The sequence below is a fragment of the Scleropages formosus genome, chromosome 8 (assembly GCF_900964775.1).
Source record: "Scleropages formosus chromosome 8, fSclFor1.1, whole genome shotgun sequence".
In the NCBI taxonomy this organism is placed as follows: Eukaryota; Metazoa; Chordata; class Actinopteri; order Osteoglossiformes; family Osteoglossidae; genus Scleropages; species Scleropages formosus.
The window spans coordinates 12,445,060-12,471,742 of record NC_041813.1 but is presented as its reverse complement, the minus strand read 5'-3'; the positions used below and the strand labels follow the sequence as shown (position 1 = coordinate 12,471,742).

Sequence of the window (26,683 nt, the reverse complement as noted above, 5' to 3'; positions counted from 1 at the left end):
AGAAAAGCGTCTGCTAAGTAAATAAATGTAAATGTAATGTGTTCAGAAGGGGGTGTGGTGGCGCAGTGGGTTGGACCGCAGTCCTGCTGTTCGGTAGGTCTGGGGTTTGAGTCTCGCTTGGGGTGCCTTGTGGCAGACTGGCGTCCCGTCCTGGGTGTGTCCCCTCCCCCTCCGGCCTTATGCCCTGTGTTACTGGGTAGGCTCCGGTTCCCTGCGACCCCGTATGGGACAAGCGGTTCTGAAAATGTGTGTGTGTAATGTGTTCACCAATTTCTAGTTCAGGTGTCATCACAAATCAGCCAAAGCCAAATGATGATGTTGCCCTTAATAAGCCCTCCTTTGTATTTCTCCCACTTAGAATTTTCTATGAGATGTATGTTGCTTTGGAGAAAAGCATCTGCTAATTGAATAAATGTAATGTAAATGTGGAATTCAATAAACATTTCATTTGCATACACGATGAGAAATGAATGACGACTTCAGAATGTAGGGAGACTCAACCAAATATTCTTTGGTCGTAACAGGTGACCCTGTTAGATATGATGCTCTTTCTTTTCAAGCTCATCTCTTGAAGAGTCAACAGCTATGAGCATCTCCAACAGGTTGGGTGGTGGTCGGTCTTCACCCTACTTCTGGAACCACCCCTGAGTTCAGTGGTTCAGAGACTCTTGTTCTCCTCCTAACATCCCAGAACTGGGCAGATTTTCAGAGGGGGTCTGTGACAGAATCATTCACTGATTCATGTGATCACCCCCCACCCCCCGCCTCTTCCTATGGGTCTTGATCACAGGGCACACACATAGTCCTGAGTTAGTGCTATGTTTAAAGCTCCCTGAGACAGGGCCCTCCAGTATTCCAGTGAAGAGAGGATAAAATACAGTTTGGTGAACAAATGCATTTCATTAAACTCAGTGTCATGTCAGGGGTCTGAAATGAGTGACAGACTCAGGTGCGAGCTCGTTGTTTTATTGAAAGGGCTGATCACAAGGATGGTCGGAAGTTGATCAAGGGTTTGTCGATCGGCAGACGTTGTTCAAGGGAAGAGGCAATACTCGTAGTTGAAGAAACAATCCAAGGAATATAACCAGAAAGACACAACCAGAAAGCAAGAGAGAAACGCTCTGCAGTTTCTCGTTGGAGGTTACTTGATGAGGTGCTTCCAGGGCACCCTTTTATGCTGTGCTCCTCGGATTGGCCACAGGTGTCGCTGATTGGCCGCTGGATGAGGGCATGACAGTACCCCCCCAAATAAGGGTGGCCCTAGCCGCCTTATGCCGAGAAGGGGGGCGCCCCTGGCAACAAGGAATCAGGCAGTCCGGGTGATCCCTGGGGAATGTGACAATCAGATCAGAGTCCAAAATAACCTGAGCGGCCACCCACAATCTCTCCTCTGGCCCATACTCCTCCCAGTTCCCCAGATACTGCATCGCCCTTCCCCGGTGCCTGGAGTCAAGCAAATGAATGCGTATGCTAGTTCCCCGTCTACCTGCACCAGCTGAGGAAAGCCGAGGGAGGACAGCTGGAGGGGCGAGGTGCTGCAGGCCTTGAGTAGGGACACATGAAAGGTAGAGTGGATGCACATTCTCAGAGACAGCTGGAGTTGGAAAGTGATAGGGTCACCTGGCAGAGTACCTTATAGGGCCCAATAAATCGTGGAGTGAACACACAGCTTAAGATTGCAGGTGGAGAGCCAGACCCTTTGGCCAGGCAAAAATGACAGGGTACGTCGGTGTCGGTCTGCCTGCTTGTTGTACTGCGCGGTACACTCCTGGAGATGGTCCCGGACTGAACACCATCTCTGGCCGCTCTGCCAGTACCACTCGTCCACCGTGGGCACCTGGCTCAGGAAAGTCCGCCAGGGAAACAAGGCGGTGTGGTACCCCAGGACACACTGAAAGGGTGATAGACCTGTGGAAGTGTGGGACAGGGCATTGTGGGCATACTCAGCCCAGTGCAGGAACTGGACCCACTGGTGTTGTTTTTGGGCACAGTAAGACAGTTAAAAAAGACGTTGGAAACAAGCAGATGAGGAAGGAAGGAGGGGTATTAGTATATTGCAGGAAGAACTGAAACGTAGACTGTTAGTGCTGAGGAGAGCAGAGAGGCTTAGGTTGAGAAGGAAGAAGAAAGAGCAGGCTAGAGTGGCGTTTTTTAAGGACCCATTTAAATTTGTGAAGTCGTTGCTTGAGTAGGAGAAGACCGGTTGTTTAAATGTTCAAAGAAGGGAGTAGAACAGTTATCTGCAGGAAATACACACCGATGGTGAAAGAGGGAGGGTTTTTGAAGTGCCTGCAGATATTCTTCCATTAGTTCAAGTTCAAGTTGTTTTGATTGTCATTCCTCTATACAGCTTGCATACAGTGGAACGAAATGTTGTTTCTTCGGAGACCATGGGGCAACACAGAACATAGCACAAGACAATAAATAAATACACAGGACAAAATGTGGATGTGGGTATGGCTGCAAGCTGTAGGCAGTTGTGGGTGTGGTGTAGTGCTGAGTTAATTGTTCAACGGAGCCAGGTGAGTGTTGGGAGGAAGCTGGGTGTTGAGTAATCTGCCTGCCTCAGGGAAGAAACTGTTGCGGTGTCTGCTGGTGGTGGCGTGGATGCTCATGTACCTCCTGCCAGATGGCAACAGGGCGAAGAGTCTATGAGGGGGTGAGAGGGGTCGTCCACAATGCTGGTGGCCTTGTGGATGCAGCGGTTTTTGTATGTGGAGTCGATGGTGGGAAGAGGAACTCCGATGATCTTTTCAGCTGTTCTTACCACTCACTGTAGGGTCTGCGGTCAGAGACTGTGCAGTTTCCGTATCACATGGTGAGACAGCTGGTCAAGACGCTCTCTATCATCCCTCTGTAGAAAGTAGTGAGGATGGGAGGGGGGAGTTTGGCTCTCTTCAGCCTCCATAAGAAGTGGAGACGTTGCTGGGCTTTCTTGGCTAGGCAGGTGGTGTTCAGGGTTCAGGAGAGGTCCTCTGTCATGTGCACACCAAGGAACTTGGAGCTTTTGACTCTCTCCAGAGCTGTTTCATTGATGTGCAGAGGTAAGTGGTCTACTCGGGTCCTCCTGAAGTCAACAATTATCTCTTTAATCTTATCAACGTTTAGAGATAGATTGTCGTCTTTACACCATTCTGTGAGGTGGTTCACCTCCTTCCTGTATGCTGACTCATCATTGTTGCTGATGAAGCCCACAACTGTAGTGTCATCAGCAAACTTGATGATATGATTTGATGTACAGTCATGAGTCAGTAGGGTAAACAGCAGTGGACTGAGAACACAGCCCTGGGGAGTGCCGGTGTTCAGTGTGGTGGTGCTGGAGGTGGAGTTGCCAATCCTGATGGACTGTGGTCTCCCAGTTAGAAAGTCCAGGATCCAGTTGCAGAGGGAGGCAGTCAGACCAAGCAGGCTCAGCTTTATAATCAATTTCTGAGGGATGATTGCGTTGAATGCTGAACTGAAGTCAATGAACAGCATCCTTACATAGTTGTCCTTTTTGTCCAAATGGGTCAGGGAAAGGTGGATGGTAGCAGATATGACATCTTCTGTTGAGCGGTTAGGACGGTAGGCATACTGGAATGGGTCCAGTGTGGTTGGAAGACTGTTCTTTATGTCTTTCATGACTTGCCGCTCGAAGCACTTCATAATGATAGGCATGAGTGCAACTGGTCCGTAGCCATTCAGACAGGACAGCGATGATTTCTTTGGCACAGGGATGATTGTGGTCGTCTTGAAGCACACAGGGACAACTGCCTGGCTCAGGGAAATGTTGAAGATGTCCGTGAAGACATCAGCAAGCTGAAAAGCACATTCCCTGAGTACCCAGCCAGGTATGTTGTCAGGACCCACAGCTTTCTGTGGGTTGACTCTGGAAAGAGTCTTCCTGACATCTGCTGCAGACAGACAAAGTACCTGCTCGGTGGGAGTTGGGGTGGCCTTACCTGCTGGCATGTTGTTATGTGCTTCGAACCATGAGCAGAAAACATTCAACGCATCTGGGAGCAAGGCATCGCCATCACAGACAAGTTATGCAGCTTTGTAACCTGAATGATGTGATAGCCTGAATGCCTTGCCACATGCACTTTTTGTCCTTGGAATTTAGAAAATGATGGTGGATTCTTCCTGCGTAGTTGCGCTTCACCTCTCTGATAGCCCGGGACAGATTGGCCCTTGCTGTGCGGTACGTTGCCTTGTCACCAGACCTGAAGATAGTGTCTCGGGTTTTCAGCAGTGAGCGCACCTTAGCAGTCATCCATGGTTTCTGGTTTGCACATGTGGTGATGGTCTTGAAAGAAGTCATATCATCTATGCACTTGTTGATGTAGCCAGTCACTGATGCTGTGTATTCCTCCAAGTCTGTGATGTTATGGTATGTAGCAGCCTCTCTGTACATCTTCCAGTCTGTGTGTTCAAAGCAGTCCTGAAATGCTGAGATGGCTCCCTCAGACCAGGTTCTCACCTGTTTCAGGACTGGTTTGGCACGTTTCAGGAGTGGTCTGTATGCTGGTGTTAGCATAACAGTGATGTGGTCCGAGTAGCCGAGGTGGGGACGGGGTGTAGCCTTGTAGGCACCAGGAATGTTTGTGTAAACGAGGTCTAAAGTGTTTGTACCACGGGTCAACATGCTGGTGGAATTTTGGCAAAACTGATTTCAGATTGGCATAGTTAAAGTCCCCGGTGACAATGAAAAATCCATTGGGATGTGCTGTCTGTAAGTTGCTGATAGCCCCATAGGATTCACTTAGCGCTTCCCTTGCATTAGCGCCAGGTGGAATGTACGCCACAAAAATGAGCACGGCGGTAAACTCTCTGAGCAGGTAGTATGGCCGGCACTTAACGATCATAAACTCCACCAGCGATAAGCAGTAGCTAGAGACTACAACAGTATTTCTGCACCATTCATTGTTTGTGTAAACACACAGACCACCGTCGCGAGTCTTACCAGACAGTGATGCTATCCTGTCGGCGAGATGCGCAGTTAGCCCAGCTAGCTGAATGGCTGCATCAAGAGTGCTGTCGTGGAGCCATGTTTCCGTAAAGATGAGAACACAGCAGTCTCTGACTTCATGCTGGGTAGTTAGCTGTAGCTCTAGACTTCTGAGGAAGTCTAGTTTATTGTTGAGGGAGCGAACATTGGAGAGGAGAATGGATGGTAGAGCCGGGCGGCTAGGGTTAGCCTTTAGCCTAGCACGAATACAGGCTTGCTTACCGCGCTTCCACTGCCTTGCACACCATTTCTGGTGCCTTCTATCCTGGCCCGCGGCATCAGGTGATCCCGCGGTCCTAGGACCTGGTGCCCATAGCAGCCCGAGGTCACGTAGCTCTTCCCAAAGCCCATCAGTTATTCCTCCTGAGCTTTATTTTCCAATTTTCAGCAAAAGTTGGCGATGTATAGGTATGTGCACCAGTGCTTCCAATGCACATCTCAGTAAGAGTTTCCCAAATGGAGTAGATAACACGAAACATGCACCATGTTTAAGTACCCCGAAGTGGCCGCTGCATGCTACTGCACCGCCATCTTGGATTCGGGGAGATTGCGGTGCAAATGGATGTGTGTCCTCCAAGGTTGAAAGAGGTACAAGAGGTGATGTGGCGTGCGAGGGCAGCATCTGCAGGAGGACCCAGTAGGGTTCCTTATCGGGTTTACAAAGGTGCCCCGGATGTCCTAAAGTTTTTATGGAAGCAGGTGGTGGTTGTATGGAAAAAGGTATGATTCCGAAGGACTGACGGAGAGCAGGAGGGGTATTCATACCCAAAGAGAAAGATGCTGCAGAGATAGAGCAATTCAGGCTAATTTGCTTTCTTAATGTTGAAGGAAAGATATTTTTTAGCGTAGTGGCGCAGAGGTTGTCTGCATATTTGTTAGCAAACAATTTAATTGACACATCTGTGCAGAAAGCAGGAATTGCAGGATTTTCAGGTTGTCTGGAACATTGCAGTATGATCTGGCATCAGATCAAGGAGTCTAAGACGGAAGGTAAAGACCTCCACGTGATTTTTTTGGACTTGGTGAATGCCTTTGGTTCAGTACCACATCCTTTGTTGTGGAAGGCATTTGATTTTTTTTAAAGTCCCAGAGTGCATTACGAGACTGGTTAAGGTGTATTTTGAAGACATTCAGTTTTATTTTTGCACCAAACAATACAACATATCTTGGCAGCGGCTGGGGATTAGCATAATGGCCGGATGCACAAGCTCACCTTTGGTTTTTACCATGGCTATGGAGGTGATAATAAGATCTTTGAAATGGGTGGTTGGGGTTATGAGACTGAAGGATGGTACCCGCCTCCCACCAATGAGAGGATATATGGATGATATGACCATGCTCACTACTACTGTCCTGTGTACTCGTCGCTTATTAACAAGCTAAATGAAAATCTAAAGTTGGCCGCATTGAAAGTTAAACCTAGCAAGTGTAGGAGCTTGTCAATAGTTAAAGGCAAGTTATTGCAGGAGAAATTTCAGATTGATGGGGAAAGGATTCTGTCGTTAAGAGCTTGGGCAAATGGTATGATTCTTTATTAAGCGATAGGGAACAGATAAAAGGACTAAGAGAGGACGTAGTGCAGGCAATTAATACGATTGATCTTTTTTACCTGGGAAACTGAAGGTTTGGTGCTTGCAGTTTGGTATATTGCCTTGTATTAGGTGGCTGCTAACTGTAAACGAGGTTTCTATATCAGAGGTGGAAAGATTAGAAGGTGTTATGAGCAAAGCTATAAGGAGACGGTTGGGTGTTTCTCATTGTTTGAGTAGTGTGGCTTTGTATGGAAAGGGGGTCTTGGAGTTGCACTGACTAGTGCAGTACAAGAATTCAAGTGTGCCAAGGTTGGCTTGGAATTGACGTTGTCAGGCACAAGGGACCCAGTGGTGAGATCGGCTCCTGTAAGATTAAAAACAGGACGTAAGTGGAATCTACAAGAAGCGGTCACGCATGCTCAGAAAGCGCTTGAGCACAGAGATATGGTCGGTCAGGTACAAGTAGGTAGGGTGGGGTTCGGTCCCGGTGATCCGATAAAGTTGTGGAGCAAAGCTAAGTATAAAGTAAAGCCAGAGAGGAGGAAGATGGTTATTGGCTTTATCCGTGAACAGGAAGAGGAGACAAGGCGGGCAATTTCGACATCGCACAGAGTGCAGGGGCGATGTTTGGCTTAGGAGTGTGTGGAGAAACAAAAGATCGGCTGGTGTGATCTGTGGGCGATGGATGCCGTTCATATTAAGTTTATCATTGGAGCCACCTACGGTGTTCTTCCTACTCCACAGAATCTTAGTTGCTGGGTAGGTATGGAGCTGACTTGTAGCTTGTGTGGTAGTATAGCCTCTTTGAGGCATATTCTGTCCGCGTGCAAGGTTAGTTTATCTCAGAAAAGATAGACATGGAGGCACAATAAAGTGTTAAAATCCTTGGCATGCTTGTTGGAGGAAAAACGGACTGAGATCAACTCTCTCCCGCATAGTGGGAGAAATAAGGTAATTTCTTTTGTGCAGGAAGGGGTGAGCGTTGCATGTTGCACGTGGGCACAGCGGTATGGGCTCCAAGTGGGGTGAAGTGCAAGATTGGAACTTCGTAGCGGACGTGGGAAAACAGCTGCAGATGCCGCAGTGCACTGCAGTCAGGGCATTGAGACCTGATCTTGTACTGTACTCCAAGGGCGCACGGGTAGTGTACTTCATTGAGTTAATAATACCTTTCGAAGACGCAATGGAGGTTGCCTTTGAGAGGAAGAAATTGAAGTACGCTGAGTTGGCCGCTAAGCTGAGGGAGCGAGGCTGGCAGTGCGCTATTAGACCGGTGAAGGTTGGTGCAAGAGGGTTTTTGTTGAAAAATCAACCATGTTGCTGTCGTTGGATTTTGGTTTCAGGGGTTGATTGATAAAAGCAGCGGTTAAAAACTTGTCGGAGGTAGTGGAAAGATCCAGTCAGTGGTTGTGGATAAGGAGTGAGCAGAATGTTTGGGGGAAGCAGACCTGAGCTGGGGGGTATTCGCTTATGTGAATATCAAATGGTAAGTCTTGTTGTCACCTCCATGTGCTGATGTGGTGTGTTGGTTGGGTATTGGTTAGTGGGTGGTTAACGGATGGCCGGAGTGGGAAGCTTCTTGGTGGGCGGAGTCGCGGGGACTGCGTCGTGAGCATGGAGGGGGGTGGGTCTGGGAATCCAGATCTCACCGTTGAGCCTACTGGAGGCATTATGGGCTCAATTCAATGAAACATCAACGAAGGAAGGTGCTCACTTGACAACCTCAGCGAAGTGCTTGCAGGCCTTTGAAAACCGGTCCACCAAGGTGAGTATAACAGTCTTACCTTCGGACAGGGGAAGGTCAACCAGGAAATCCATGGCCACGTGAGACCATGGGCACGTGGGTACCGGCAGGGGTTCCAGCAGACCTACAGGTTTCGATGTCGGGGTCTTGGACCGAAAGCATGTGGAACAGGCTTCCACATTCTCTCGGACGCCATCAGCTATGAAGAACCACCAGAACTGCCTCTGCAGGAGGGAGAGAGTCCGACAGGCACCCGGATGTCCTGCAGCTGGAGAATCGTGCACCCACTGCAAGAGGGATGTCCATATTTTGGTTGGCATGTATTCCTTACTGTGCAGTAAATACTTGGTGCAATTAGAACCAGGACAATAAGACACTGTGAAATCAAACCTAGTAAAGAACAGAGCCCAAAGGGCCTGACAGGGGTTAAGCCAACGAGCCTGTTGGAGGTATTTCAAGTGCCGGTGGTCTGTCAGAACATGGACGGCACCCTCCAGCCAGTGCCTCCACTCTTCCAGTGCTAGCTTGACGACCAGCAGTTTCCTGTTGCCGATGTCATAGTTTCTCTCTGCTGGGGACAGTTTGCCTGAGAAGTAAGGGGTACACGCGGCCTCGAGGACGAGTGGCCCCAGGCAGGAGGTTGATCGCATAGTCCCAAGGATGATGTGGTGGCAGTTCGGCCACTCGAGTCTTGCTAAAGACCTCCCGAAGATCCTCGTACTCGTGGGGAATCTCAGCCTGTGGAGCCCCTTCAACACCCTCTACCTTGCTGGTCCAACACGACAGATGTAAACATGACCGCGTGCATTGTACTCTCCAGGAAACAAGTTCACTTGTACTCCACTAAAACACCGGGTTGTATCGCACCAGCCAGGGGAACCCAGAATAACTGGAGTGTCTGGACACAGATGAGGAAAAACACAACGTACTCTTGATGGCACATCCCTACTGTTATGCTGAGGGCCCTCTTTCAAGATTCCACTACCCTCAAACACAGAGGCTGCCTGTCCAACATGCTTACCCGTAACATTATGTCACATTCCTTACCCGGTATGTGGTTAGCCTGTGCAAAACCCCCATCCATAAAACACCGAGCTGCCCCTGAGTCTATTAACGCATGGGTACTGGTCTGGTTCCCTGACCAGGCTAGGCTGATTAGTACTGTTAGCTCCCCCCGAATGATAAAAAAGACTCACCTGAGGTTCCAGGAGGGTCTCTCGTGGTGGATGCATGGGGCAGGAGGAGAAATAGTGACCAGGAACACCGCAGTACAGGCACCAGCGCTCTTGGACGCGGTATTGTCTCTCGTCCGGGGTCAGTCGACTTTGTTCACTCTGCATTGGCTCAGGGTCCTCCTCCCAGGAAGGAGAAGTTGGTGTCACCACCCACCCCCTCAGGGTCCTCTTGTGGGCTAGGTTGTCCAGCTGTTTCCATGAAGCAGTCCAGCATCCACTCCCCTCCACAATAGGCCAGTTTGGCTTGGAGGCAAGGTTGGAGCCTGTTCCGAAAACATGCCAGGAGGGATGCGGTGTTCCATCTGCCTTGCTCGACCAATGTTTTGAACGCCAATGCGTAGTCTGCCACGGAGCGGTTGCCTTGCTGGATCCACAATAGACGGTTTCTGGTGGCTTGGACGGAGGGTGGGTGGTCAAAAACCGTGGGATTGCAGAAGTCGGTATACGTTATGCGGGTGCTCCACCCCACCATCGCCCAACGCCGCACCTGCCCGGTCAAGAGAGCCTTTATGTAGGCAATCTTTGTTTCATCAGCTTGATAGACTAAGGGGGTGCTAGTAAATACTAGCTCACGCTACATGAGGAAGCCTTGGCAGTTGTTCGGCGACCTGTCATACCTTTTTGGTGTGGCAAAGCGATCAGCTGTGATAAAAGATACTCTGCAGTACTCCTGTGGGTTTTCTCGGGGCACTCTGGTTTCTGCCCACAGTCCAAAGAGATGCATTTCAGGTGAGTTGGTGACTGTAAATGGCCCGTGTGTGTGTGTTGCGCTGCTGTATAGATGAATGGTTGACTGCAGGTATTGTACTGTACTAGTGTACAGTAGTGTATCTAGCAGTGTAAATCACCAAGGATGGAAAGGTGTCAGATACACTAGTTAATTATCACTGTAATTATTGAATCAATGAATCAATGTAAATCTAACAAATGTCCTGCTGGTGCAGCGGCAACACCTGATGAGTGACTGCAGAATTACTCCCTCCATTGTAAGTAACCACTTGTCCAGTGCAGGGTTATTGTGGTCTGGAGCCCATCCCAGAAACATCAGGTGTCAGGCAGAGTACACCCTGGATGAGGTGACCACAGGGCAGGGATATTTAGAGTCACCAGTTCACCTGAAACACATTTGGGTCGTGGGAGGAAACCCATGCCAGCTCAGGGAGAACAAACAAACTACACACAGTCCAGTCACAGCGAGAATCAAGCCCACATCTCAGTATATTGCTCATGGGAGAAGGGTGGTTGCGAACAAGTGTAATAAAGTACCTACTGTGTGTTTGGGACTCTGATTTGTTTACCACACAGTCACCACTTACCTTTGTCTAAAGCAGGCACCAGCTGCTGTGTCCTTGCAGAAGCTGCACTAGTACCTTTGGCACCTCTTGCAGAATGTGTTTTCCAGACTCTAATTATCTGTAGCGTGGCTATAGTGCTGAGTATATGCCACAACCTTCAGGAGCCTTCTGGGCCGTACGTGAAGAGATGTGCAGTAAAGCGTCAACCAGAGCCAGGCGCCCTCTCTGCACACCGTTTGAACATACTGTCTACATAGCCTCCTGTGGTCGCCAGAGGATTATGAGTTTGATCATGAGCTAAGGCACCTAAACAGCCACTTCAGGGCCTCCACCTGCCCTTTGACAGGGAGCTCTACAGAGAGAAAACTGTGCCACAAGCAGAAGTGATTTTGCCAAACCCTGTGAGAACCCAGAACCATGGTGACTGTACTAAGAACATTTCTCAGAATAAAATATTTAAATTCATATTGTATATTCGACTAAACCAGCAATTCACTAATACTGTAAGCACTGGCACTTGTTAAGGGTGGCACGGTGAGTAGTGCTGCTGTCTCACAGCGCTTGGGTGGTCCGAGAGGACGTGGGCTCAATCCACGCTCCGTCTGTGTGGAGTTTGCATGTTTCCCTGTGTCTGCGTGGGTTTCCTCCCACAGTCCAAAGATATGCTGTTCAGGTTTCCCCATAGTGTGTGTGTGTGTGACACAGAGAGTGTGTGTTTCACTGATGTATGGAGAGTGACCCATTGTAAGTAGTGTATCTAGTATTGTAAGTCACCTTGGTGAATAAGGTGTGTAGGCGAGTAACACTACATAGTATCCATTGGAAGTTGCTTTGGAGAAAAGTATTTGCCAAATAAGTGTAAATGTTAAATGACTTTTTGTCCATATTTCTTTTGCTGGTAGGTGGCGCAGTGGTTTGAGCCTTTACACTGCAGCTGAAAGACCTGGGTTTGAATTCTGCTGCAGTGGCCTTGAGTCAAGTTTGAACCCTGAATGGCTCCACTGAGAATAACACAGACACATAAATGGGTAAATCATTGTTAGGTGCTTAAGTTGTTTTGGAGGAAAGCCAAATTAATGAATACATTAGTACATTTATTTATGTGCATCTTAAATTGTGCAACAACTTTGTTTTTTCTGCTAAAATGTTATATTAGTAGATAAAGATGATTGTGCTGATGTGGTGTGATGAACAACAGTGACACTTGCTGTGTTAGAAACTACATTAGTCAGTGCTGGCAATGAAACTTGTGGCCCTGAGGGTGTGCTCACACACAGCTGTCCTTCACCTGCAGATGCATTCAGGAGTGATCATGTGATGGAGCTTCAGCAACGCTGGCACAGATGGTGGGGTCATCTTACACCTAAAGTTGTGGTAAAAACAGATAGTAAAATCCATGTAAAAGGGGTGTAAAGGGATGATGGTGACAAAACACTGCTTTATGTCGCTGATCTCTATAGAGAAATAGAGCCTTACTGTGTGACTGCATCCCGAGGCAGAGTTCATACTTCAGCCCAAGCTTGCTGTAACAATGAAAGTTGAGACACATCACACTTCCCTTTTACTGCTATACACTTACTGTGAACATCCTTGATCCAGTAACAGATTTTGCCAGTTAATTTAATCTGGGGGCTATGAAACTCAGTATGTGAAGATTGGTACTTGCAGGTATATGTATGTGTGTATTCCCACTGCCTAATTGTCTCAGTTTGTGCTTCATTGTGTACTGTTTATACAGATGCACTTCTGAAATGCACACAATTCCAGTACACCCATCACCCATTATCAAACAAGGGATGAGGAAGATTGGGTCCTCAAGGACTGTTCCTAACTCAATCTGTTTGTAAATTGAACCTCTATATCACAGTTGTAATACAGACTTTGCTTGATTGATTCGTATTCCATAAAAACCTCATATAATGCTACAACAAATTTAAAATTTACTTTGAGATTTTCAATTATTTATTCCATATTGAGCAATCATTGATCTTTCACAAGGTTGTTGTGTTCCAGAGTCTATCCTGGAAGAACAGTGGGCTAAGGTAGGGAGCACTATGGATGGGACATCAGTCTGTCACACAACTTTTATTACCTTTTATTAACCTGAAACATGTGTAACATCTGCATCTGGCCACTTTCTTTGCTTTATTAATCATACAATCAATATAAAATTAATAAAAACAGAAATACATTGATTAATTTGCTTGAGCGACGCTAAATTTGAGCTACATTAAAACTACTGCAAAATGAGTAACAATAAGAACATGCCATCTCTCCAAATTCCTATTTTATAGCAATTTTGTCAGCGCGTTATTAATCAGTGATACTCAGGCATGCCAGAGGGGAACTGTAAACACTGTTAAAGGGAACTGGATTAATATATTCTCAGATTCCTAGTCTGTTTGGGGCCATTTTGCTGCCAGCGAATGACTGGCTGCAGAAATGTAGACAATGTTGGCTCCACAATGAATTTTTTGAAAAATAAGCAAGTGAAGGCAATACAATTAAAAATAAATGGATCTTTAAAAATGTGTAATTCAAACCCTGACATCACAAAGACCCCACGTATTTCTTCAGCAGAGGGTAGAATAGCTTCAGTGTCATTTAAAAATGCTCAAATAATGCAGGTGATTAAATCATTAAGGTAGGAGTTTGATGAACATATGTGCACATGAACCTCCAGGATCTTAATGTGACAGAACGTTTTATGTGATAAGAGGTGTGCTCCCCCTCATCAGCCTGCTTGTCTGGATGGGGTGTACAATTCATGAAAGTGTTTGCAACAAGCTGGTAATTATCCAGCTCAGATAATTAGCACTTATAATGACTGTGTGGTTGTTGAAGGATCTGCACTCAGCTCTTAGGCAGCTGCCACCAGCAGTGCTGTACACCCTCTGCTGTACAAAATTAGTCATTACAGTCAATTTTAACCACACTCGAAATGCCAAACACCAAACGTAATTGTCATGGAAGTTCCCTCTTTATAGCTACATGTTATTTTGTCTTTTATAACATGTGGAAATGTATTTCCCTATTTCTGAGAAAAGGCACAGTGCAGGTTTTTTGCAGTGAACGATTCACTGATTCCCTGGTGTGAACCATTTTTCATGCTGTTGTGAATAGTGATGATTAATGTACATCCTCCTGCATTAACCCCAGAACTTGTCAAGTAGGACTTTGATTTCTGAACACAAGACTAGGTGGTCCCCACACATTTTCTGTTCTCTGGGAGGGAATAAATGAGTGGAAGAGTCCTGGTGCCTCAGCCAATGCGTCCTGCACTGCCCTCAGCTGGGAGGGGAGTCAATTTGAGTTACATTTAAAATGTAGATTAACAAGATATGTATCTACAACTATTTACTGTTATTCATATAGCTGATGTCTTTCCCCAAAGTGATTGGCACTGTGTGTATGTTGAGCAATTTTCAATTGTTGTTGTTGATGCTATTCACCTACTAATAAAGGAGAGATTCTTAGTCAAGATTTTCAGGGTAAGGACCTTGCTGAAGGGTACTACAACAGGAGGTGGGATTCAAACCCAGGAACTTTTGCCCAAGAGAGCAAAAGAGAGAGAGAGAGACAGCACACGTAACTGAATACTGACCTCGTCAGTTGACATCACACAGTAAATCGAAGTCAGCTTGGACTAGGGAAAAAAAAAAAGTGCAAACATTTAAAAAAAAAAGATTCCGTGGTCACTGCTACTTTAAGCACAAAGAGCTGCTTCCACAGATCAGGGGGCAGACACCATCTTTGGGGGTCACACTGTACACTTAGACAAGGCCCCCACGTGAACTACAGACTACTAGTGCAACGAGCCCTTATAGGAACCCCCCCAAGACCCAAAACTAAAAGAGGCCCTTCATTGGCAGTAATACCGTGGAAACATTGGAGAGACAGCACTCGCCCAAGGCAGCAAACACCAACAACACCCCATGAAGGAGTGTGACAGTGGACAGACAATGGTGGAGATGTGACTGAACATTCTCCTTTAAAGCTCTTGTACTGTTAGCAGAACCCCTAGAACTGGCTCCTCCCCAAACAGCCTCATGAAGGAAAAGACTCTATACACAATGCATGTATTCACTCAAATTGTGGAGATGAGCAAACAAAACCTTCTACTAATTATATGGAAAACCCATTTAAACTTATGCACAAAAGTTGTATGTATAGGAAACAAACTGATCTCATTCTCACACACACACACACACACACACACACACAGTCTGAACTGCTTGGCCCATTTGGGGTCACGGGGAGCCGGAGCCTAACCCGGCAACACAGGGCATAAGGCTGGAGGAGGAGGGGACACACCCAGGACAGGACGCCAGTCTGTCACAAGGCACCCCAAGTCGAGACTTGAACCCCACACTCACCGGAGAGCAGGACCTGGTCCAACCCACTACACCACCGTGCCCCCAGAAACAAACTGATGAAACATATTAAAGAGTGAGTTTTCAGAAACATGCAGAACACAGATATGCAGGCCATTACTGTGGTATTCACCAAAAATGAGGCCTCAAAAGCAGGGTGTTTGCTAAGCCAGTGTGCGCTTCTCATGGGTCAGGTGTACAACTGTAAACTGTCTAACCTTATAAGAACCAAAACACAGAAGCGTTGATGGGAATACAAAATTGGTTCAGTGTAAATCAGAAACTGCTAAACTACAATAGATAAAACAAAAATTAATCATGCAATACAACCCTAGATGCTCTGAACTCTGAGACTTAAGAGGCTCCCTTCCAGCTGAGACACTCAACACATGGCCCCCCACATGGCCAATCACATCCCCTCGCTACCCTTTGCCACCTATGCTTCATGTACGTTGTCTTCAATCACCATGATTTCCATGTCCTGCAGCTGTTCCGGGTTCTCCAGTGATACAGTGGCCCTCTCCTCACTGTGTTCCACCACCTCCATGCCGTCCTGAATCAGGGACCCACCCTCATCCTCTTCCACCATGGGCATGTGACGCCGCAGAACCACCCCGCCCTCCTTGCCAGCTAGCTGCAGGCCCACCAACTGGACCGTGTGGTTGCCTGGTGCGGGATCAATCTCAATGACCGTAGTGTGCGCCGAACCTTCATCTCCCACTTCCCCCCGCATCAGCATCGTTCCCTCCACCACGGCCCCTCCATCTGGTTCACCCGCCTGTCCTTCAGCCACACCCACTGCCCCGTCCTCCGACTCCTGGGCCAGACGCACCAGCTCTACGGAATTTGCACTGCCCCCCATCTGTACAGCGTGTACCCCAGGTGCAGTGCGGAGCAGCGTCACGCTGGATGCTGGCTGGAGGCTGAAATAGTTGGCCTTGGAGTGTATGCTGCTTGTGCAGCAGGTGACAAGCTGTGAACTTGCAGGCAGCTGAGCCACTGTAGCCACAGGCACGCTGGCAATATTGAAGGATTGTCCTACAGAGCCAACAGAGATGGGCGAGAGTATGGCAAACTGGGAGGTCATCAGACTCGGCTGCAGGACTGAGGAGGCGCTCAGCATGGCAGCGGAGGCGAGCCGCTGCAGTTTTGGCCGCTTGGGTGCCGGAGGCTTGGAGGAGCTGCTGCCCGGGGACACAAGGATGAAATTGGGCAGAGACCGTAAGCACCAGTCACGAGCCTGTTTCTTCTGCTCTTCCAGCTGCCGCTCCAGCTCTGTGAAGGGACAAGCAGAATGAGCAGTGGTCACATGAACAGGATCCCTCAGAACTTCTGAGTCTCATCATACAAGTAAGGTCTCAAAAACATCTCTTCCTGACACTATGGTGGCATTGGACAAAACGGACTGCCCATCTGCCGTTCTGTGCCTGCTCTGGTTTACTCTGAGTCATTTGTTGCCTGGAAGAAAAGCATCTGTTAAATTAATAAACATGACCAGATCCCAGTCGCAAGCCCTGACCAAAGCAGATGCTTTATGCTCTGTATATATTGGCATTTAATAACTGATTAACGGATGAGTAGTTGCTGGATTAGCGCACACACATGTAGAAGTGAGCAGGAGAGCTATTGCTCAAATGAGGTTTTGTCCACTTTTCAGCAGCATTTAGCATTGCCACATGGCTATAGTGAGACAGCAGCAGCACACGTGAGTTCCTGGTACTCCAGCACACAAACATCTGGATTCGAGCACCCTTCCGTTGTCAGGCATGTGGACACCTTTAGACCACTTTAACTCTGGACTGGTCAGGTCTCAACCAGCACCAAGCTGTTTCAGAAATGTTATGGGGTTAGCAGCACCAGGCAGTGATGAGACCCTTACAGGTGTGTGCATTTGTGTTGATCCGCATGTGTGTGCACGCTCCCATTTGGTACCCCCACCGGTTAGGGTGCTGTGGACCAGCTCCTGACTGTCATCCATACAGCTTCGGTGGGCGTGCAGAGCCCGCTTCACGCAGTCCAGCATCCCAAACACGTGGGCAAGGCTGTTCAGTACGGCAGCGTCTGAAACACAGGTCACCAAGGTCATCTGCTGGTTCAACAGCCAAACACCAACTGCTCATCTGTGCTCTGACAGCCATTTTTAAGATAATAATTTCACCATGATCAGCTTGATGTCAACCAATATTTCTTGTAAGTTTACATTTAAATTTCATCATTTATCTGATGCGTTTCTCTTAACTTAGAATGTTAAGCTACCGATAGCTAGTTACACATTCATACAGCTAGGTAATTTTACTGGACCAATTTAGGGTAAATACCTTGCTCAAGTGTAGTACAGTAGCAGGTGAGATTTGAACCAGAAACCTCTGGATTCAAAAGCAGCAGTTCTGATCGCTACATTATCAGATTTAACTGAGCTATTTATGCTTTTTAAATACATTTCACAGAAAGCATTCAGAGATTGTGATGGGAGGCCCACGAAGAGGCTGTTGCCCTTCCACTGGAATTGTGGGTACCCACCGGGGGCCTGAAGTGTAGACTGACCACTGCGCAGCTGTACTCCCCTGAGCACGGCCAGCAGCTCTGTGCGGATGTTGGACACCACTTCCCCCACAAGCCCCACGTCTGCGATGCCCTTCCAGAAGCTCAGTGTCTCCTCTGAAAAGCAAATGGACCATATGATACGAGAGGGTGTGTGTCTGTGTGTGCACGTGCATGAGACCAGCACAATGCATGAGATCATAATGGTTTGGAAAAACAGTTGTAGTCTACGACAGGGGGCAGTCACCAGGTATGTCGTCCTCCTTCAAGTCTTTGTCAGGCACAGAGGGGTTTGACTCCAGTGAGGTCACAGCCACCTTCTCCGGTCTCTGCTCCCCCTCCTCCTCCTCCTCCACCATCGCTGCCACCTGGCTTCCGTTTCCTGGAGAGATGAGGCGAAGGTGACCAACACCAGTGTCACAGGTGAAGAGACGAGGGTCATCTGTGCCTCAGCACCACACCACCCTATATCAGAGAATTTCACATTTTCTTTACTTACATATTTGTTCCTTTGTTCAAATTTTTTTTTTTAACTTACATATTTTCTAAATGTTCAGTTTCTTATGGCGCAAACATAGCCAGTTGTGTGCATCAGTGAAATTTGGTGTTACAGCTTCTGTTGCTGATCAGTAGGATGAACACTGCACAAGTTTATGACAAAATGGTCAACAACAAATTGAAGAGGGATTTTGGGGCACAATGTATTTTAACTTTCTGTCATTCTAAATTGTTATAGCTCAGCTACATTAAAATTAAAAATCACCCTGGTTTAGGGTCCTTATTTTTTCTTCAAATTAGAACGGATTAACAAAATTAGAATGGGTCAACCAAAACATTTAATGAGCTCAGGGACCCTAGGTAATCCTATTTTGACAACTTGCTGATTCTTTAAAGCTAATAAACTTTGACTAATTAAGATTTTTTTAAAGAAAGCTTTAAATATGTCCTTAATATTTAAAGCAGTCTATTGTAGCAGAATGGAATGGCGGGGTTAAAAAAAAAAAATGGAATATCCAGCTTGCACCATTTCCATATTGTTTGTTTTCCCTCAGTGAACTCACACACACGCAGTCTGAAACTGCTTGCCCCAAGCGGGGGTCGCAGTGAACCAGAGCCTAATCCAGCAGCACAGGGCGCAAGGCTAGAGGGGGAGGGGACACACCCAGAACAGGACGCCAGTCTATCGTAAAGCACCCCAAGCGGGACTCGAACCTCAGACCCACCACAGAGCAGGAGCTGGCCAAGCCCGCTGTACCATCGCACCCCTAGCAATGTACATCTCAGAGAAATACAATTTGTGTATTACATTAGGAGAAAGAGAAACATAGTTGTAGACATGTAATTCTGAAGTAAACTTAGATGGCTTCTTTCCGCTCCTCCGTGAACCGCCACCTTATCGTGGTGGAGGGGTTTGAGTGCCTGAATGAGTCCAGGAGCTATGTTGTCTGGGGCTACATGCCCCTGGTAGGGTCTCCCATGGCAGACAGGTCCTGGATGACAGACGAGACAAAGCGCGGTTCAAAAACCCCTTATGACGGAAAAAGCAAGGCGTCCGTTTACCCCGCCCGGTATGGGGTCACCGGGGCCCCACCCTGGAGCCAGGCCTGGGGGGGGGGCTCGCATCCGAGCGCCTGGTGGCTAGGTCTATGCCCACGGGGCCTGGCCGGGCTCAGCCCGAAGCCACAACGTGGAGCCGCTCTTCGGTGGGCTCACCACCTGCCGGAGAAACCGTAAGGGGCCGGTGCATTGTGATTTGGGCGGTGGTCGGGGCCGAGTGCCCGGCCAACCCAAACCTCGGGCGCCAACTCTGGTTTTTGGGACTTGGAATGTCACCTCACTGGCGGGGAAGGAGCCTGAGCTGGTGCGGGAAGTTGAGAGATACCGTCTAGATATAGTCGGGCTCACTTCCACTCACAGCTTGGGTTCTGGAACCACTCTACTCGATCGAGGGTGGACTCTCCACTATTCTGGCGTTGCCCAAGGTGAGAGGCGGCGGGCTGGTGTGGGCTTATTAATAGCCCCCCAGTTCAGCCGCCATGTGTTGGAGTCTACCCCGGTGAATGAGAGGGTCATCTCCCTACGCCTTCGGGTCAGGGAACGGTCTCTCACTGTCGTTTGTGCTTATGCGCCTAGCGGCAGTGTAGAGTACCCGGCCTTTTTAGAGTCCCTGGGGGGCGTGCTGGAAAGCGCTCCCACTGGGGACTCTGTCGTTCTACTGGGGGACTTTAACGCCCACGTGGGCAGCGACAGTGATACCTGGAGGGGCGTGATTGGGAGGAACGGCCTCCCTGATCTGAACCCGAGCGGTGAGTTGTTATTGGATTTCTGTGCTAGTCGCGGTTTATCCATAACGAACACCATGTTCATGCATAAGGGTGTCCACCAGTGCACTTGGCACCAGGACACCCTAGGTCGGAGGTCGATGATCGACTTTGTAGTCGTTTCTTCTGACCTTCGGCCATATGTCTTGGACACTCGGGTGAAGAGAGGGGCTGAGCTGTCAACTGATCACCACCTGGTGGTGAGTTGGATTCGATGGCGGGGGAAAAAGCTGGACAGACCTGGCAGGCCCAAACGCATAGTGAGGGTCTGTTGGGAACGTTTGGCGGAGGCCCCTGTCAGAGAGGTCTTCAACTCCCACCTCCGACAGAGCTTCAACCAGGTCCCGAGGGAGGTGGGGGACATTGAGTCTGAATGGACTATGTTCCGCTCCTCCATTGTCGGTGCGGCGGTTCGGAGCTGCGGCCATAAGGTCTCCGGTGCCTGTCGCGGCGGCAATCCCCGAACACGGTGGTGGACACCGGAAGTAAGGGATGCCGTCAAGCTGAAGAAGGAGTTCTATCGGGCCTGGCTGGCTCATGGGACTCCTGAAGCAGCTGACAGGTACCGACGGGCCAAACGGAGCGCGGCTCTGGCAGTCGCCGCGGCAAAAACTCGGGCTTGGGAGGAGTTCGGTGAGGCCATGGAGGAAGACTTTCGGTCGGCCTCAAAGAGATTCTGGCAAACCGTCCGGCGACTCAGAGGGGGGAAGCGGTGTTCCACGAACACTGTTTACAGTGGAAGTGGTGCGCTGCTGACCTCAGCTGAGGATGTCCTCGGGCGGTGGAAGGAGTACTTTGAGGATCTCCTCAATCCCTCCGACACGCCTTCCGTAGAGGAAGCCAACACTGGGGACTTGGAGGGGGACTCGTCCATTACCCTGGCTGAAGTTGCTGAGGTAGTCAAAAAACTCCTCGGTGGCAAGGCTCCGGGGATGGATGAGATCTGCCCCGAGTTTCTCAAGTCTCTGGATGTTGTGGGGCTGTCTTGGCTGACACGCCTCTGCAGCATCGCGTGGAGTTCGGGAACGGTGCCTCTGGACTGGCAGACCGGGGTGGTGGTCCCTCTTTTTAAGAAGGGGGACCGGAGATTGTGTTCCAACTACAGGGGGATCACACTCCTTAGCCTCCCTGGGAAAGTCTATGCCAGGGTACTGGAGAGGAGAATCCGACCGATAGTCGAACCTCGGATTCAGGAGGAGCAATGCGGTTTTCGCCCTGGCCGTGGAACACTGGACCAGCTCTATACCCTCACTAGGGTGTTGGAGGGTTCGTGGGAGTTTGCCCAACCAGTCCATATGTGTTTTGTGGACCTGGAGAAGGCATTCGACCGTGTCCCTCGTGGCATCCTGTGGGGGGTGCTTCGGGATTATGGGGTTCGGGGCTCGTTGCTACGGGCTGTTCGTTCCCTGTATGACCGGAGCAGGAGCTTGGTTCGCATTGCCGGCAGTAAGTCAGACCTGTTCCCGGTGCATGTTGGACTCCGCCAGGGCTGCCCTTTGTCACCGATTCTGTTCATTATTTTTATGGACAGAATTTCTAGGCGCAGTCAGGGAACGGAGGGTGTCTGTTTTGGTGGCCGCGAGATCTCGTCTCTGCTTTTTGCGGACGATGTGGTCCTGTTGGCTTCATCAAGTCAAGACTTGCAGCGTGCACTGGGGAGGTTTGCAGCCGAGTGCGAAGCGGCGGGGATGAGAATCAGCACCTCCAAATCCGAGGCCATGGTTCTCAGTCGGAAAAAGGTGGATTGCTCCCTCCGGGTTAGGGGGGAGTTGCTCCCTCAAGTGGAGGAGTTTAAGTATCTCGGGGTCTTGTTCACGAGTGAGGGAAAAATGGAGCGGCAGGTTGACAGGCGGATCGGTGCAGCGTCCGCAGTAATGCGGTCATTGTACCGGTCTGTTGTGGTGAAGAGGGAGCTGAGTCGTAAGGCGAAGCTCTCAATTTACCGGTCAATCTACGTTCCTACCCTCACCTATGGTCATGAACTCTGGATCATGACCGAAAGAATGAGATCACGGATACAAGCGGCAGAAATGAGTTTCCTCCGCAGAGTGGCTGGGCGCACCCTTAGGGATAGGGTGAGGAGCTCAGTCACCCGGGAGGAGCTCGGAGTAGAGCCGCTGCTCCTCCGCATCGAGAGGAGCCAGTTGAGGTGGCTCGGGCATCTGTTCCGGATGCCTCCTGGACGCCTCCCTGGGGAGGTGCTCCGGGCTTGTCCCACTGGGAGGAGGCCTCGGGGCAGACCCAGGACACGTTGGAGAGACTATGTCTCCCGGCTGGCCTGGGAACGCCTTGGGGTTCCCCCAGAGGAACTGGAGGAGGTGTGCGGGGAGAGGGAAGTCTGGAGTACTCTGCTCGGACTGCTGCCCCCGCAACCCGGCCCCGGATAAAAGCGGAGGAAGATGGATGGATGGATGGATGGCTTCTTTCCACTTCATGCACTTGAGTAGGTGCATAAAACTCAGAATAGATGATTCCTGATCACCTTCCTACAAAATGTTTTTTTTTTTTTTGGTTTTTAAAAGTTACACAAACATTTACGTACAATACAGGAGTAGTGACTGTGTAAAGGCTTATCTGGGCATGATCATAAAGTTATGGTGCATGAACATTTACACAATACATGAGCTTGAGAGATCATGGGCGAAGTGAGTTAGAAAGAGGTGAGTTTTCAGACCCTTATTAAATGTGGATAGAGTTTCAGCAGTTCTGAGTGAGCGGGAGATGTCATTCCCCATAACGGAGCCAGAACCGAGAACCTCCGTGCTTTACCTTTCATGCACGAGACCACCAAGCAGGCAGAAGTAGATGAGCAAAGCGGTCTGGTTGAGGTGTAGCAGTTGATGAAGTCTTGTAAATGGCTAGGAGCAGTTCTACTGATGCATTTATAGGCAATAACTAGGGTCTTAAATTTGATCCCAACAGCTGTAGAAAGCCCGTGCAGAGAAACGAGTAGATACATGGGAACGCTTTAGCAAGTCAAACACAACTCGTGCAGCAGCGTTCTGTGTCAGCTGCAGAGGTTTGATGGCAGTAGTGGGAAGGCCACACGAGAGAGTTGCAGTAGTCCGGATGGGATGTCATCATGGCCTGGACAAGTAGTTGGGCAGAGTCAGTTGTGAGGTAAGGACAGATCCTGCGGATATTATGCAGGATGTATCTGCAGGCCCGGGTTGTGGATTTGATGTGCTGAAAGAAAGAGACTTGAGTCAATCATCACTCCCAGACTCTTAGCCGAGGAGGTAGGCAAAATGAGTGAGTTGTCCAGTTTGATCAACAGATCATGACAGGAGGACAGGCCAGCTGGGAGGTGAAGAATCTCTTTTTTGGAGAGGTTGAGTTGGAGGTGGTGATCAGACATCCAAGCAGAGATGTCTTACAGGCATGTAGCAATGTGTGCAGAAATGTCTGATGCTCCAGGTGGAAAGGAGAGGAAGAGCTAGGTATCATCAGCATAGCAGTGATATTTGAATCCATGGGAGGCTATGACCGGGCTGAGGGAAAAGGTATAGATCGAGAAGAGAAGAGAAGAGAAGAGTACCCAGTACCGAGTTCTGCTGGACACCAATTGAGAGAGGCAGCGAAGAAGGGGAGCTCTGCCAGACCACTTGATAGGATCTGTCAGATAGGTAGGACTCAAACCATCTTAGTGCTGCTCAGGATGAGGTCCGAGGAGAGGGAGGCAGCTCTAGCAGACTGGAGAGCATCAGACACCACCAGAAGCGCCGTCTCAGTGGAGTGACAAACTTTGAAACCAGACCAATTTCCATCGAGGAGATTGTTCCGAGTGAGGAATTCAGATAGTTTATCACAGGCTGCCCGCTATAGAGTTTTAGCCAGGGAGAAGAGGAGGGAGGCTGGTCTGTAGTTTTGGACTGAATCGGGATCCAGGGAGGGTTTCTTTAACAGAGGTGAAGTGAGAGCAGTTTTGAAGGCAGATGGGAAGCAGCCAGAGGAGAGCGAGGAGTTGATGATCTTAGAGATGAAGGTGAAGAGTTGCGGGAAGATGATCTGTAGGAGTGACGATGGGATCGGACCAAGCAAGTAGGTGGTGGCTCTGTGTGATATCAAGAGGTCGGAGATTTCAGATTCGGAGAGCAGCCTGAATTTGGAGAGCATGACTTCACAGGGTGGTCCAGCATGAACCAGGGAGGGTGATGCTGAGAACTTGCCCATTATTGCATTGACTTTGTCTCTGAAAAACAAAGCAAAGTCATTAGCAATGAGAGAAGGAGGAACAGGGGGTGGCAGAGGACACAGAAGGGATGAGGTGGCGACAAAGAGTCTGTGTGGTTCGTTGTTGCAGACTGTATTTTGTTGTGGTAGAAGGTAGTTTTAGCTGAGGAGACAGCAGAGTGAAAAGTAGCTAAGAGTAGTTTGTAGGCATCCAGGTCCGAGCAAGTCTTGGATTTTCGCCATCTGCACTCTGCAGCTCGGAGTTTGGTCCTGTTAGCACGTAACGTAGGTCAGCTATGGGGAAGCACTGGGGCATGCTGGTCTGGAATATAGTGGACAAAGAGAGTCAAGGGAGGAAGATGGGGCAAAGAGGAAAATGTTAGTGGCATCGTCTGTTGATAGATCCGAGAATTGTACAGCAGAAGGGAGAGTGGACAGCGTGGCAGAGGCGAAGCAGGAAGGTGAGAGATTTTAAGGTGCGGCAGAAGATGACAATGGGTGCAGAAAAAGGCAAGGGATGAGTGGTGAGACAGGGTTGGAAGGAAATGAAGAAGTGATCAGTGACATGCAGCAGTCTAAGAGAGGGCAGGACAGCCATAGTTACGGGAAAATACAAGGTCATGGCAACTGTGTGCTGTGACTGTAGGAGCAACAGAAGGCCACTTGCATGAATGTCATCGACATGCAGATTTAAGTCAGCCAGGAGAATCAGAGCTCTGTCCCCTGGCAGAGCTCAACAAGATTTCAAGCTCATCTAAGAAGCAGCCGGGAGGGCCAGGAGAGCGATAAAGAACAACCACAACAAGAGTGATTAGGGTAGTGATAGAGACAACATGCCAGTCAAAGGAGGACAGATCATGCAGCTGGAGAGGGAGAACAGAATATTTCCACCGGGGAGAGATGAGCAGGCCTGTGCCTCCACCTCTGCTGGAGGGACAAGGGGTATGAGAGAAGGAGTAGTTAGTGGAGAGAGCTGCAGGTGTGGCTGTGTTGTCTGGGGTGATCCAGGTTTCAGTTAGGGCCAGGAGGTACAGTGAGAGATAGAAGGCGTATGCTGGCATGAAGTCAGCCTTTCTCACTGCATACTGGCAGTTCCAGAGTTCCATGGAGAAACTGAAGCAGGACATAAGGTTTGACAGACAAGGATAAACCAGGTTACTGTAGCAGCAGGAGCGTCCAGGTCTCCGGTGGTGGTGACGTCACACAGCTCGGTTGCCGTAGACAACTTTGATGGTCGACATGCTTGACGCAACATTCCTCGTGGAACATGATGCCAGTGGCCTTCCTCGGTGGACTCCCACAGGTAGACTCCCTTGTCTTTGCACCCCGAATCGTCACACCAAAAGGCTGCCACAATCGCTGCCACTACGGGTCACCAGCTGCTATTTAAACCAGGCTAATTCCTGTCAGCTGAGATTCCTAATTGAAATCAAAACTACTCTAACAATGGCAACCAAAACAAACAAACATTCGATTAATCGATTGATGTAGTCAGGCCTACTCTACAGTTTGGGACACAGAATTGTTTCACTAAATCGCAAAACAAAAATAATTTGCGTTAAATAGTTCTATTAATTTGTTATACGCAAGCCTAAATTTTCAATTTAAGACTGGACTACATTTGTGTGAAGTACTTCAGTGAGGCACACAACAGCAGGCACCTTCTGGATGATGAGTCCCAGCACTGGGTACACAGCTCTCAAACCTGTCTTGATCATCTGCATTCGATATCTGGGTTCTGCTCATCTCTCTAGTATCTCTTTGACTCAGGTCCTCCTGCTGGGTTGCATGGGTGATTTTTCATCTTCCGAGACTCATCAGCTATCCCTCGATTTCTCCTCTCAAGCAAATTGAGCAGGATTTTTTTAATTACTACATTCTAAATTGAATTTATCATGGCATAAAATAGTTATGCTTGCTGTGATGATGATTATAATGTTTTGACTTGACATGCAGCTAGTAAAGACTGCCAGTTCCTGCAATCTCACCAACAAGCAATTACACTAAACAGGTTTTTTGTTCCATGAAAAAAATCTGTGCTTCCTATGTATTTTTGCATGCAGAATTCAAATGTTTTCAAAATTTTTGTATCACCCATAGTTTTTATGTACCAGTATATTTACATATCATACTGTATAGTATATTGATACCGGTACTACATGGGGCATTTGAGACAAAAAGTTTTCAAAACACAGCTACTGTCATTGTTTGTGAAGTACAATAGCTCATTTTTGAAAGCACAAGCCTAGATAAGTGAGTCAGTGATGAGCATGGCGAAAGATTTCACCAAGACATTCCTGGACACTGAAGAGGGTCAATCCTGAGACCAAATACAGCTGAAAAGCATACACTTACACATTTTAAAAGTAAGTTTGTACATATTTTAGATGTAACAGCCTTATTTATGAATAATATACATTTTTTTCAAAACTCAATTGTAACTTTTAAACCCTGCCTGATAAAAAAAAAAAAATTCTGTAAA

At 48.6% G+C, this 26,683-nt stretch overlaps 1 protein-coding gene across 4 annotated transcripts in view; it reads right to left on the bottom strand.

Annotated features, from left to right (window-relative positions):
- Positions 1–956: 956 nt before the first annotated feature.
- The window catches only part of LOC108942636 (glucocorticoid modulatory element-binding protein 1-like), a 38,941-nt gene continuing 13,214 nt past the window's right edge, over positions 957–26,683 (bottom strand). Inside the window, exons 7-16 of one of the 4 annotated variants that reach the window (XR_003797865.1) lie at positions 17,955–18,089; positions 17,687–17,824; positions 17,105–17,227; positions 15,633–16,441; positions 14,398–14,439; positions 12,270–12,316; positions 12,082–12,156; positions 9,460–9,985; positions 8,304–8,550; positions 957–1,326 (exon numbers count right to left, since the gene is read on the bottom strand). Coding sequence is in view for 2 of the 4 variants with exons in the window: in XM_029254088.1 (XP_029109921.1) it covers positions 14,326–14,439; positions 15,633–16,441; positions 17,105–17,227; positions 17,687–17,824; positions 17,955–18,089 (1,319 nt within the window). In the remaining 2 variants the exon portion in view is untranslated. Of the gene's footprint in view, positions 1,327–8,303; positions 8,551–9,459; positions 9,986–11,970; positions 12,157–12,269; positions 12,317–14,172; positions 14,440–15,632; positions 16,442–17,104; positions 17,228–17,686; positions 17,825–17,954; positions 18,090–26,683 lie in introns of those variants that run through there. The other 3 variants (XR_003797866.1, XM_029254089.1, XM_029254088.1) reach the window with 3 other exon arrangements.